Source organism: Kogia breviceps, chromosome 2, assembly GCF_026419965.1.
Source record: "Kogia breviceps isolate mKogBre1 chromosome 2, mKogBre1 haplotype 1, whole genome shotgun sequence".
Lineage (NCBI taxonomy): Eukaryota > Metazoa > Chordata > Mammalia > Artiodactyla > Physeteridae > Kogia > Kogia breviceps.
Genome location: NC_081311.1, coordinates 31,674,018 through 31,686,946, shown reverse-complemented (window position 1 = coordinate 31,686,946; position 12,929 = coordinate 31,674,018). Strand labels below are relative to the sequence as shown.

The window sequence follows — 12,929 nt, the reverse complement described above, 5'->3', positions numbered from 1 at the left end:
CCTTTTGTGCCAGGAGATACTGAAATGAAGAATTGGTGAATTAGTTCTGGTGGAATCTTGGAGCCTTGCAAGACACTCAGGGATGGGGGGCTTTGGGGATGTTCTTGGAATCCACCAGGTTCATCAGCAGAGGGAAAGGGGTTGCCTTGACAACCCCTCTCCCATCATCACCACCAGCAAGTAGCATGGTGAGGCTGCCCAAGCAACCAGCCTGGAACCCAGCAATCGGGAGAGGGCACTCCACCAAGACTCCCCCAAGCCAAAGATAAGCACATCACGCTCCTATTCAGAAACCTTGGGCGGGACACCTGCCACCCACAGGGGAAAGCTCCAGCTCATTAGCACAACAGGCATCGGGCATCGGGGGGAGTTGCCTCCTACTCTGGGCACATTCCCACCCACCCCGCCAACAGGCACCTTCATCGGCTACCCCAGCAACTTCTCCTGGTGCTTCTCTCTACAATAGCCCCCCCCAAGAGCCACCCTCCAGTGACCCACACTTTTCCTCTGTTCCTCAACTTAAGACAGCCCCTCTCATACTCCCTGCCTCTGCACACAGTTTCTCCTCTGCTGAAATATCTTTTCTTGATTCTTCACCTAAGGAACTCCTACTCATCCTTCAAGACACAAGGCAAGAGTGCCCATTCCCATGATGCCTTTCTTGGCCCATCTTCTTCCCACTGCTCTTGATTCATTGTAGCTCTTGTCATGAGGAATTATAGTTTATCTATCTACACTTCAGTCTCATTCCTCCGGACTGGGGTCCTTAGTGATAACATCTGCCATTGCCTGAGAACATGCCATGTGCTAGGCACGAGGTTAGCCTGTTACTTTTGGAGTCCATCCTCCCAACCCCTGCTGAAGTGAGTGCTGGTTTCATCCCCATTTTACAGATAGGAAAACTGAACTTTGGAGATGTTATCAAGCTTGTCCACCCTGTCTGCCTGGCGTGAAAGGTCTCCTTGAAGTCAGAGGTCACATCTTATTCCTCTTTCTCTCACCAGCACTGCATTAGGTACTAAAAAAGGCGGGCGGTGTATAAACTTCAGTTATACAAGATGCATGTTCTGGAGATCTGCTGTATCACATCATGCTTGTAGTTTATGGTACTGTATTGTACACTTAAAATTTTGTTAAGACAGTAGATCTCATGTTAAGTGTTCTTACCACAGTTTTTTTAAATCCTCAAGAGAAAGGAAGGGAGGGTGGGTGGAGGGGTGGCAGGTAGCAGAGACAGTGTAGCATCGGGCACACACGAGCTTCTGAGCTTCGGTCACCAAATAATAAGCCACAGTCAGCCACACAGCGTATCAGCTCCCAAAGCTCAGTGCCTGGGGCTGCTTCTGAGAATGGAGATTCCACAGAGGGGAGACGTCTGAGCCCAGTGGGCAGGGAGGTGAGGAGAAATCAGGAGACCAGTCTCATTACTATTCACCCCAAGGTGAAGGCAAGGAGGAAAAGTAATCAAAGGAGAAGAGTAATCAAAGTCTGACACCCAGTCTGTGTTTCCTGCCCCCAGGGGATTGTCACCTGGTTTGTAGGCCAAACAAGTGCACAATACCACCCCCACCACCCCCACCCCCCACCCTGGTCCCAGGCAAGCATCTTTCCACTGCTAATCAGTATCAGCATCACCATCAGATATGCCCTAAATGGAGCCCATCCAGGAATGCCCTCCATTTGGGAAGTTCTGGACCCTGAGGCCAGAGTCCTGAGAACCTATGTTGAGTTCAACTCTGAACTCTGAGCTCAGCGTTGAATCTTTGGATAAAGAAGCTAATGAAGATTTTCTTAGAAGGATAAGCAAACTTGGAGGCTCCAGCTTCACAGCCTGCAACAGACAAGAGGTGACCCCTCTGGTTTTCCACTGACAGGTGGGCACTGGACTGACAGGTCAAATACCTATGACTTGTGGTCCACATCACCCCGTGCTGGAGTCCCTGACCCTTCTCTCCAGGGCAGGGGTGGAGGGGACGCAGTACTTACCCGTGCTGTGTCCTGTTTCCTCCACTGACTGCTTGATCCAGTCACGGGTTTGGTTGATGTGAAATAACTTCAGGTCCTCTTCATCTAAGGCAATGTCTCCCCAAAAGACAGCTGGGAAGAAAAAACAGAAATGGATCTATTTAAGCTAGAGATCAAGGAATGAATTTACTAGTGGCCCAGAGGGTACTGGAAACTGAGTAGTAAACTCTAGAAAAGATAGTCCATCCAATCAAATTTCTTCCTGAGCCTAAGAGATAGGACTGGTAGAAAAAGAACAACAGATAATAAAACTGTGCATCAAAGCCACAGGGCTGGGGACAACCAAAATAAAGATCAAAGGCCTAGGTCTGTAAGGTATTTTGAAAGGTCACCCTGTCTTACTGTCACTGTAGGCAGCTGTGGGCAAAACCACCACACAAAGATAGCTGTTTCTCCCTTTTTCAGAGTTTTCAGGATATATTTTTTTTAAAGCATAATATAATAAATGATACTAATGTTCACAATATTTGCTTCTCTTCCCTGGGAAGAGATTCTATTTCCCTTCCCCATTGATGTTAGGATTGGCCACTTCACCTGTTCTGGCTAATCAAATGTGAGAAGGAGCTTTAAGAGTTAGTGTATGATTCACCATGTCCTCATTCCCTCTCCCAGAGGACAAGCAGTGGCTCAGATAGGGGTGACTCTAAAACCCTAAGTTCTGGAGTAAATATGATATGGAGCAGAGGGATGGCTGAATAGGATGGATATGTAATATGAATGAGGAAAATAAAAACCATTATTTTTATAAGTACCTGAGATTTGGGGCTATTTGTTACTGCAGCACAACCTCTTTATCCTGACTAACACAGAAATTGCTATCAGAAGTGGTATGTTTCTTGGTAACAAAAATCCATTGTCTTTGGGCCAGGTAGTGGGTATCAAGGAAACTATTACTGAAGGCTGGAAGAAGGCAATCAGCACTACACAGTGATGAAGTATTTGGTAAAACTATTGCCTGCATTAACTTGGAAGGCAGATGATGAACTAAATGAGCTTATGGCTTTAAGTGAAGAGATGGGGAGTCAGAATGTCAATAGCACGTCTTGGTTACCATTAGGTGTGTTTGACAAGATACTACAAGAAAGATAAGGGCATTAAAAAGAACTGGACATGGAGGCATCATGCTCCCTGATTTCAAACTATATTACAAAGTGGTAATAATTAAAAGAGTATGGTATTGGCATAAAAACAGATACATTGATCAATGGAACCAAATAGAGAGCCCAGAAATAAACCCATGCTTATATCGTCAATTAATTTATGACAGAGAAGCCAAAAATATACAATGGGGAAAGGACAGTCTCTTCAATAAATGATGCTAAGAAAACTGGAGCCACATACAAAAGAAAGAGACTGGACCACTATCTTATACCATACACAAAAATTAACTCAAAATGGATTAAAGACTTGGACATAAGACCTGAAATCATAAAACTGCTAGAAGAAAACATAGGCAGTAAGCTCCTTGACATAAGTCTTGACAATGATTTTTTTGAATATGACATAGAAAAGCAAAAGCAACAAAATCAAAAATAAATAGGTGAGGACTTCCCTGGTGGTGCAGTGGTTGAGAGTCCACCTGCCAATGCAGGGGACACGGGTTCGAGCCCTGCTCTGGGAAGATCCCACATGCCATGGAGGAACTAAGCCCATGTGCCACAACTACTGAGCCTGCCCTCTAGAGACCATGAGCCACAACTATTGAGCCCACGTGCCACAACTACTGAAGCCTGTGTGCCTAGAGCCTGTGCTCTGCAACAAGAGAAGCCACTGTGATGAGAAGCCTGCACACCACAACGAAGAGTAGCTCCCGCTTGCCGCAACCAGAGAAAGCCCGCGCGCAGCAACAAAGACCCAATGCAACCAAAACTAAATAAATAAAATAAAATTTTAAATAAATAAATAAATAAGTGAGCCTACATCAAACTAAAAGTCTTCTGCATTGAGAGGAAACCATCAACAAAAATGAAAAGGCAACCTACTGAATGGGAGAAATTATTTGCAAACCATATTCTGATAAGCAGTTAATATCTAAAATATATAAAGAACTTATACAACTCAATAGCAAAAAACAAACAATCCAATTAAAAAATGAGCAGAAGACCCGAAGACACATTTTTTCCAAAGACATACAGATGACCAATGGGTACATGAAAAGAGGCTCTACATCATTAATCATCAGGGAAATGCAAAACCACAGTGAAATATCATCTCATACCTGTTAGAATGGTTGTTATCAAAATGACTAGAAAAGCAAGCATTGGCGAAGTTGTGGAGAAAAAGAAATCCTTGTGCACTGTTGGTGGGAATGTAAATTGTGTGGCCACTATGGAAAACAGAATGGCGGTTTCTCAAAAAATGAAAAATAGAACTATCGTATGATCCAGCAGTTCCACTTCTGAGTACTTATCTAAAGAAAATGAAAACACTAATTTGAAGCAAAATCTGTACCCCATGTTCATTGTAGCATTATTTACAATAGCCAAGACATGGAAACAACGTAAAGTGTCCGTATTATTCAGCCATAAAAAACCCAAAACCTTGCCATTTGCAACAACATGGATGAATGTTGAGGGCATTATACTAAGTGAAATATGTGTAACTATATCTATTTCTATATCTATATAGATATTTCATATATATATGAAATAGGAGAAGAGAAATAGGTGGAAGAAATAGGTGAACTCTTTTTGTTTTATTGTTGTTGTTGTTGTTTAAATAAATTGAATTTTTAAAAAAAGAATTGAGCAATTTATAGTGGGAATGAAAAGGAATGGAGAGAGTCCAGAAATTCAGGGACTTGAGGAGTTGGAAGAGCCAACCTATTCTCATCGCTAAACAGTAAAACAAAAATTGAGAAGGCCTTTGAGTAACAAAGACTGATTAAAACTCAGGCTTATGGTGTAGAGAATTGGGAAACCTCATACACTGCTAGTAGGGATGTAAAATGGTATACTCCCTAGGGAAAGCTACTTGGCATTTTCCTAAAAAGTTAAACTTATCACAAGACCCAGCAATTCCACTCCTAGAGATCTTCCCAAAAGAAATGAAAACATAGGTCCACACAAAGACATATACTCAAATGTTACTAGCAGGCTTATTAATGATTGCCCCAAACTTGAACACAACCTAAACGTCTATCAACTGTTGAATGGATAAACAAAATATGATCTCTCTATACGATGGAAAACCACCTAGCAATTAAAAAGAGCAAACTACTGACACACGCTACAACACGTATGAATCTCAAAAACATCATGCTAAGTGAAAGAAGCAAGATGCAGAAGACTACATATTATATGATTCCATTTATATGCAACTTCTAGAAAGGCAAGTTTATAGAGCTAGAAAGGTTAGTGACTGACTATGGCTGGGGGTGGGAATGAGACTTGATTATAAGTGGCCATGAAGGAACTTTTCCAGGTGGTAGAAATGTTCTAAAACTGGATTGTGGTGATGGTTGCACGACTTCAAATTTGCTTAAATCTTTGAAATGTACACTTATTTTCACCTTGTTGAAATGTGTAACAAAGCCGGCTCAGCCAAAGATGGTTTCCAGCTGCTGGTCCTGAGCCCCTCCCACCTTCCTGAAGACTTAGCACAAGTTCACAATGCAGTGCTATCTCTTCCTCAAAGAAAAAACATCTGTGTCAATGATGGTATTCACAGTGGAAGATAATCAGGAACACTTCTCACGTTCTGAGAGCAGAAGAGAAGCAAGAGGGCGGATGGAGAAGGGAGTAGATTAACAGGACCTGGGAAAACTCCAACAAGCCAAGGAAGTGCTCAACCTTTTGTGCTCATGTACTCCCCAATAATTTCTAAAACCCCATATCCTTATGTATATTGTGAGCCTGACATTTATGATTTTTCACCATGAGTTTAAATGTACCTTTTATTTTGTTCATAAGAAGTGAAAAAAATAGTAAACATTTCATAAGATGAGGATTGACTGTAACTGTAATAAATGTTTCATGATGTGATTTGGTAAAATAGATTTAACCACCTCATTGAATAACACATGCTGCACCAGAAAGAAAACAAGGAATTATTCATCTTGGTTTTTATCCACATATCATGAAATATTAGAAGTCCAGAAAACATTTCAGTTATCCTTAAAAGAATCACTGTCATTAACTTACTCTATTTCAGTTGTTCTGAATTCAAAATATTCCACTAAGCACCAAGCATCCCCCATAACAGAAATTCATACAGATAGGAAAAGACAGGAGAAAGCCAGGTCTAGATGCCTTGGCTCATCATCAAAGAAGGCTGCTCAATCGTTTCTCGCTTTCCCTTTAGCGCTCAGAGGTTTTTGTACCCCGGCCAATGCACACGGTGGGATTCAGGATGAGTGACAAGTGAGGCTCTCTTCTGTAAAGTGGGGTAAGGATCACCATGACCAGGGCATCCTCCAGTAGTTTGAATAGAATCTTATAATAGAATCATATAGAATCTTACATGGAAGCAGCCCTTGGTAAGTCTCTGGTGTCCCTGCACACATCAGTTTGCAAACCAGAGCGTGACAGAGGTCAGGGCAAGCGAGCATAGGGCTGCTCTTCAGCAACTGCTTCCTAGGTCAGAGGGCTGCTGAGAATTCTACTCTTCTTGCACTGTCCCCAGGGCTTGCTCAGCCCACCTTGGTCTCCATCCGCTTTCGAGCACTTCAATGCCCAGCACTCGGGCGTCCTCTTGACCTCAAAAGGCAGTAGCCCCAGGTTGATTCCCATGCAAGGAATTCTTCCTGAAGGCACTTCCTGCCTGCAACTTTTGTATCGTTCAGCAGTGGAGGCAGGTTGATTAAAAGCATGTGCTTTAGAGCCAGAGGGATCCTGGGTTCAAATCCCATTATTGCCATTTAATAGCTGCCTGACCTTCGGCGAATCACTTGACTTCTCTGAGGCTTCTCCCCAACATCAGGCTTCAAACCAGAGTGACTGGCACCCCAGAACAGAGGTCCAGAATCAGGATGCCATCTCCAGTCCTACCCCAATCCTGTTCCATAGACATGAGCATGTTGTTCAGAGAGGCTGAGTGATTTGTTCACAATCACGTACCAAGTAATTTGGCAAAGGCGAGACTCAAGCCCAAGACAATTCTCATTATGCTCTGGTCTAACCTGGCAGAGTAGAATCTATCCACATACAACCAGGAGCCAGGGGTGAAAACCCTAACACCGAAGGGGCTTTGGATATTCCAAATAAGCCTGAGGCAACAGTGGGGAGTCGCCACCCCAGACTCCTACCACAACGTGCTCTTCCTAACATAGTTGCTTCAAGGATCTCAACCAATGCCTTGTAGGAGAACTCAAGAATGATCAGGAGTCAGCTTGGAGGCAGGTGGTGTCACTCTGGGATTCCCTGGAGGTCACAACTCCATGTCAACGCAATATCTACTATGGCTCTATGGCTCCTCTTCCAGGAAAAGGCACAAAAAAGAGCAGACTGAGGAAGGAAGGCAGGAAGGAAGCATTTCTTGAGCCAAGCACACAGGAAGGGCTCTGTTTGCAACCTAAGAGATGGCATGGATGCCACCAGAGCCTCCAGCCAGGCTCACATCCCAAGAGATGGGCTCCATCTGTACTGCAGGGACTTTGAGGGCTACATCCATGGAGTTATGGAGAGAGCACATTTCTGAAACAGCCTCCCCTCTCAGCTAGAGAAAGCCTTTGTCTCCTGTTTTTTTCCAAGGTAGTTCTTGCCGGCCTCTCCTGAATGTCCTGGAGGGATGTTCCAGAAGGGTCACAGGACATTCTACCCCTCCTGAGCTGTCCTGAGTCATGAGGCCACACTCTCGAAAACAGCCATTCTACTCCAACCTCTCCTATGTGATCTCATCACAACCGAAGTTAATTAACTTCTATCTGTGCAGTTTCATGAAGGCAAGGACCGTGTCTGCCTGCCCCATAGGTCCATTCTCAGCACAGTCGGGGTGCAGGAAATATCTGTTGAATGAATGCCTCGAGGAAGCTTCAGAGAACTGTCTTCTGCCCTGAGTCTCTCCACTCTACGATGGAATCTGAGACCCAGCAGAGCTTCTAGACCCTTCTTTAAAGGTTATTTACACCCGAAATAGAAAGAAGTGCACATTCTCCTGTAGGGATGGTCACTGTGTCTCAGTCCAACAAGCCGAGGCCATGTCAGGAAATGAGGACAGGCCATTAGCTCTTAACCCCATGGGAGATAGTCACCAGGCCACTCTCAAGACTAGAAAAAAGTGCACAGAAATCAGGTTGAACAACTGCCCTGGCTGGGAAGCCACCATAAAACCAGGACCCAAGGTACCACTAGAAGGTCTATTAATGTAGGCAAAGATTTTTGCCAACTTTTTTGGCTACAGTATCCCTGCAATGCCCAGAAGCATGTTTGGCATTGAGAATATGCTCAGGAAATATTTATTGGTAAATTAATGAAAGGAAATGAAAATTAGTAAAAATATATACTGACAAATTAATAGAAATTAATTCTATTGATGTGAGTTCAATCCCCAAAGCAAGGTCAGATTACTTCCCAGCCACCTGCCTGGGAAGTAACCACGTCTCCTTCCTTTTGAGATGACGGGAATGTCTGAAAACATTAAACTGGTGAATTTTCAATACAGAGTGAGTCTTGTTTCCTGCATGCATCCTGCCCCTGTGGCCCCAGTGAGGGAAGAAGGGTGAAAGCTACTTCAGGGAGGGAGCTGGATATGACGCAGGGGAGTCCCCATCAGACAGAAGGGGGAGTAGGAGGAAGCCCTCCACGTCAGAGGACAGGAGCAGGACATGTGGTGGGAGGGAGCCTGGGCACATAAGCCTCTTAGCCAACTCCCCAAGGCATAACCCAGTGAGGCTCAAGTCTGGGAGAAGCTGTCCATCCGCCACACACAGGGGCAATGGGACAGCATGAGTAGAGGGGAGTGTCCAGAGACGTGGGCCCAGGATGCTCCCAAATCTGGCCCCCAGCAGCTGGTGTCTGGGGCTCTCGGTGCTCCCACATGCCTAGGGAGGATGCAGAGGTGCCGAGAGGGCCAGTGGACCAGCAGAGCCCTGAGGTCAGGGTGAAAAGCCACAGAGGAGGATTTACAGGCAGAGCCAAAGGGTCAAGAGTACAGGCTTCACCAGCAGAGACCAGCATGTCAGGCTGAAATGCTAGAGCTGAGCAGATACTCCTCAGTATTTTATTTTATTTTAATTCATTTAAATTTAAACTGCCACATGTGGCTAAGTGCTGTAAGTATGCAATGTAAATAATATAAAATAAAATTTTATATAAAGTACAGCAATATAATATAAATAATATAAAATAAAATAATAAATTCTGTTTAAAATAGCAGCAAAAAAGCATCAAATATCTGGGAAAAACCTTGGCACAAAAAGTAGTACTATGTTGACATTGTAAAATTCTACTAAAAGCTATAAAAAGAGACAGGAAAGGAAAGACATACTCTGCCTTTCTCTGAAATGTTCTTTCCAAATTAATGTATAGGTTTAATACATTTTAATCAAAACCTCAATAATTTTTTTATTATTGACAAAATGATATTAAACTTCATCTGCATAATTAGGTGATAACAGTCAAGAAGAAGAGTACCAGAGGAAGGCTGGTCTCATCTGATATCAAAATGTGTTATAAAGCTTCAAGAACCCTGCAACATGGGATAGTCTGGAAGCAATCCCTAGTCTATATAAGAAAATTCATTTATGACAAAAGAGGTCTCACAAATTTGTGGAAAGAGGGGGACTAATCAATGAATTACGTTGAGACAATGGGTTATATAGCTCTGAGGAAAAATCAAGTTGGCTTTGAACCTCACACTATACACCAAAATAAATCACAAAGAAATAAAAAATTTAAAAATTAAATCGCTATGGCTACCCGGGGGTAAGGAGGAGAGGGATAAACTGGGAGATTGGGATTGACATATACACACTACTATATATAAACAGATAACTAATAAGGACCTACTGTATAGCACAGGAAACTCTACTCAGTACTCTGTAATGGCCTATATGGGAAAAGAATCTAAAAAAGAGTGTATATATGTATATGTTCACTTTGCTGTATAGTAGAAACTAACACAACATTGTAAATCAGCTATACTCCAATAAAAATTAATTAATTTTAAAAACCATAGTCTAACTTAAAAAATAAATAAATTAAAATTAAAATTAAATCGACGTATTGGTTGAACAGTACTTAGAATCTAATGAGCCAAGTGTATACATTCAAAACGCAGAGCTACTGAGTTGTTACCAAAAGGTAAAACATGTCAGCCTCCTAAGAGAAGACTCTAGAAGGAAGGACTCCTATCACCCGGGTAACTTTCTTCTTCTACCACCACCGACCCTTGGCTACTCAAAGTGTAATCTCTAGACAGGCAGCATTGACCTCATCTTGAAGCTTGATAGAAACACCCACTCCCAGGGCCCACCCCAGAGCTGCTGAATCGGAAGCTGCACGTTAACAAGATCCTCAGGCAGGACGTGTGCACAGAGAAGTCTGAGAAGCACTGACTCAAGGCACCAGGGGCTTTGCCTCCAGCAACCACACCCCCGTGGTCCCAGGCTCCCCTGCACCTCTCTATGCCTGTCATGGCTGCCACAAAGAAGTCAAGCAGGGTCATTCTTCACAGAAATGCAGACCTTGAATGGATAGGCCATAGGAAAGATCCAAAAGGCACACCAATGGAAATGCCATCTGCTCCAGTCTTGGCTGACCCCACAGGACCTCCAACCTGCAATTCAGGGAGTTGTCACCTGGTGGTAGTGTTTTGTTACGAAGCTCTGGATAGTGACTATTTCAGGAATAGATTATGAGATACAATAGGAAAACTGCTTTTCGGAAATCAAAAACAGAAACCTTTAAAGTAGTCAAATAAAATTTTAAAGCTATTATATAATAAATTTAAAAATATAAAAGGAGACATTTTAAAGAAATACTTTCGAATGATATATAATCAAAGATGTGCTGATATTTAACAATTGCCTGGGTGAGGAGAGAGCCTTAATTTGTAGCGTTTGCTCATTTCCCTGGTGTAAATACTCCCACTGAGGCTGACTTCAAGATCACAAAACATGGAGATGGAGAATATGTGTACACTCGGCTCTCACAAGCAGGTAACAGCCAGCTCTAGCACACTACTGTAATAACAGTAAATATCTGTAAAGTCAGTTTCTAAAGTTATGCCATGTTCCCCATCTGATTCCATAAGCCTGATTCTTGAGGCTGCAAAAGATGACCTAATCCTTGCAGCGAAAGGCCCATCACTGCAGCTCCCATCTCGGGGTCTCCACAGCACAGCATCTTGCCCAAAGCAAACAGCCGAAGCAAGCAGCACCTTGTCCCAGGGATCAGGATAAATGTCTTCTATACATTAACCTCAAAGGAAGGCCCAGAGAGGAGGTAGGAATTGGCCAAGGTCGTGTAGGCAGGATGAGGTTTCATGGGTGTTCTAAGTCAAAAAAGGCCTTCCTGATTCCCAAATCACAGCCCTCCTCCACCAAGCCAACTTTTCCCAAAGTTTCACATTCTAAGACATTAATAAGAAATGCTATTGTAACTGAGCGGGACCCTACGAGGCCTTCCCAGAACAGACCTCCACACATGTCCTCCACCCACCTTTTCTCTGTAGAAAAACTTTAGTCAAAGAATAAATTTAATCAGAGAAGTGAGAAAATGCAGAAAGAAAGGAAAACAGTCAAGTAAGACAAAATAATAATACTTTAGCCATTAAACAAAGTCAGGGACCTTTAGTTCTTCCTCAAGGACTACAGATACTATGCTGAGCCGTGCCCTTTGAGCTGTTTTGCAGATACTGAAACCCCCCACCAGGTGGAAGAAGTTAACTGTATGCTGCCCACAAGCACGCAGACCCCAGACCCGTTGGAAACAGGAGGTTGATGATGCTGACTCCCAATTACCTCACCACCAACCAATCAGAAGAATGTCCACGAGCTGATCACGCCCTGCTCCTTGAACAGTATAAGATTCCTCACTCCCCCCTCCAGGGTGGGACACACAATCTTGAGCGCATTAGCCCCCTGTGGCCCCCTCTGCCTGGCAAAGCAATAAAGCTTTCTTTAAAATTTTATTTTTATTGAAGTATAGTTGAATTACAATTTTGTGTTAATTACTGCTGCACAGCAAAGTGACTCAGTGTGCTATATATATACATTCTTTTTCATATTCTTTTCCATTATGGTTTATGACAGGATATTGAATATAGTTCCCTGTGCTATACAGTAGGACCTTGTTGTTTATCCATTCTATATATACCAGTTTGCAGCTGCTAATCCCAAACTCCCAATCCAACCCTCTCCCACTCCCTTCCCCCTTGGCAACCACCAGTCTATTCTCTATGTCCCTGATTCTGTTTCTGTTTCATAGATAGGTTCATTTTTGGGGGCCACTTGGCACAGCTTGTGGGATCTTAGTTCCCTGACCAGGGATCAAACCCAGGCCCCCGGTAGCGAACCGCTTTTCTTTACTGCAGTACTTCTCAGAGCCTTTACAATCCTAACAAACATCACAACTCTCCAAGAGAAAGAGAATGCAGCATTTGCCAATGTGGTTGCCCTGGAATTTTTCACTGAATCTTCCGTCCTAAGAAACACCTTTTAGAGACTGCTGCAATGCTCAGCAATCTTCCTAGGACTAGAAGGGGCCCTACTGGTCATTGGGTCCAAACCACCATGTGATGCCTGAGTGGTCTCTTCTCACACCCCTCCGTTGACAGGGAGCTCACGCCCTTCCAACACATCCCCCTTTATCTTGAAACAGCTCTCTCTGTTTCTTCCAAATCTGGTGTTTTAATTCTTCTCTCAGGACCAAGGCACTGAAAAGGAAGGGACTGATACTTCTTGAGCACCAGCCACATGCTAGGCTCTCCACACTCTTCTAACCCTCAGGACAGCAACTCTGCAA

General features: G+C 43.4%; 1 protein-coding gene across 1 annotated transcript in view; it reads right to left on the bottom strand.

Annotated features, from left to right (window-relative positions):
• Positions 1-12,929, bottom strand: part of TLL2 (tolloid like 2) — a 137,119-nt gene that overhangs the window by 103,638 nt on the left and 20,552 nt on the right. The window contains exon 2 of the mRNA XM_059054488.2: positions 1,987-2,097. Coding sequence (XP_058910471.1) covers positions 1,987-2,097 — 111 coding nt within the window. The remainder of the gene's footprint in view (positions 1-1,986; positions 2,098-12,929) is intronic.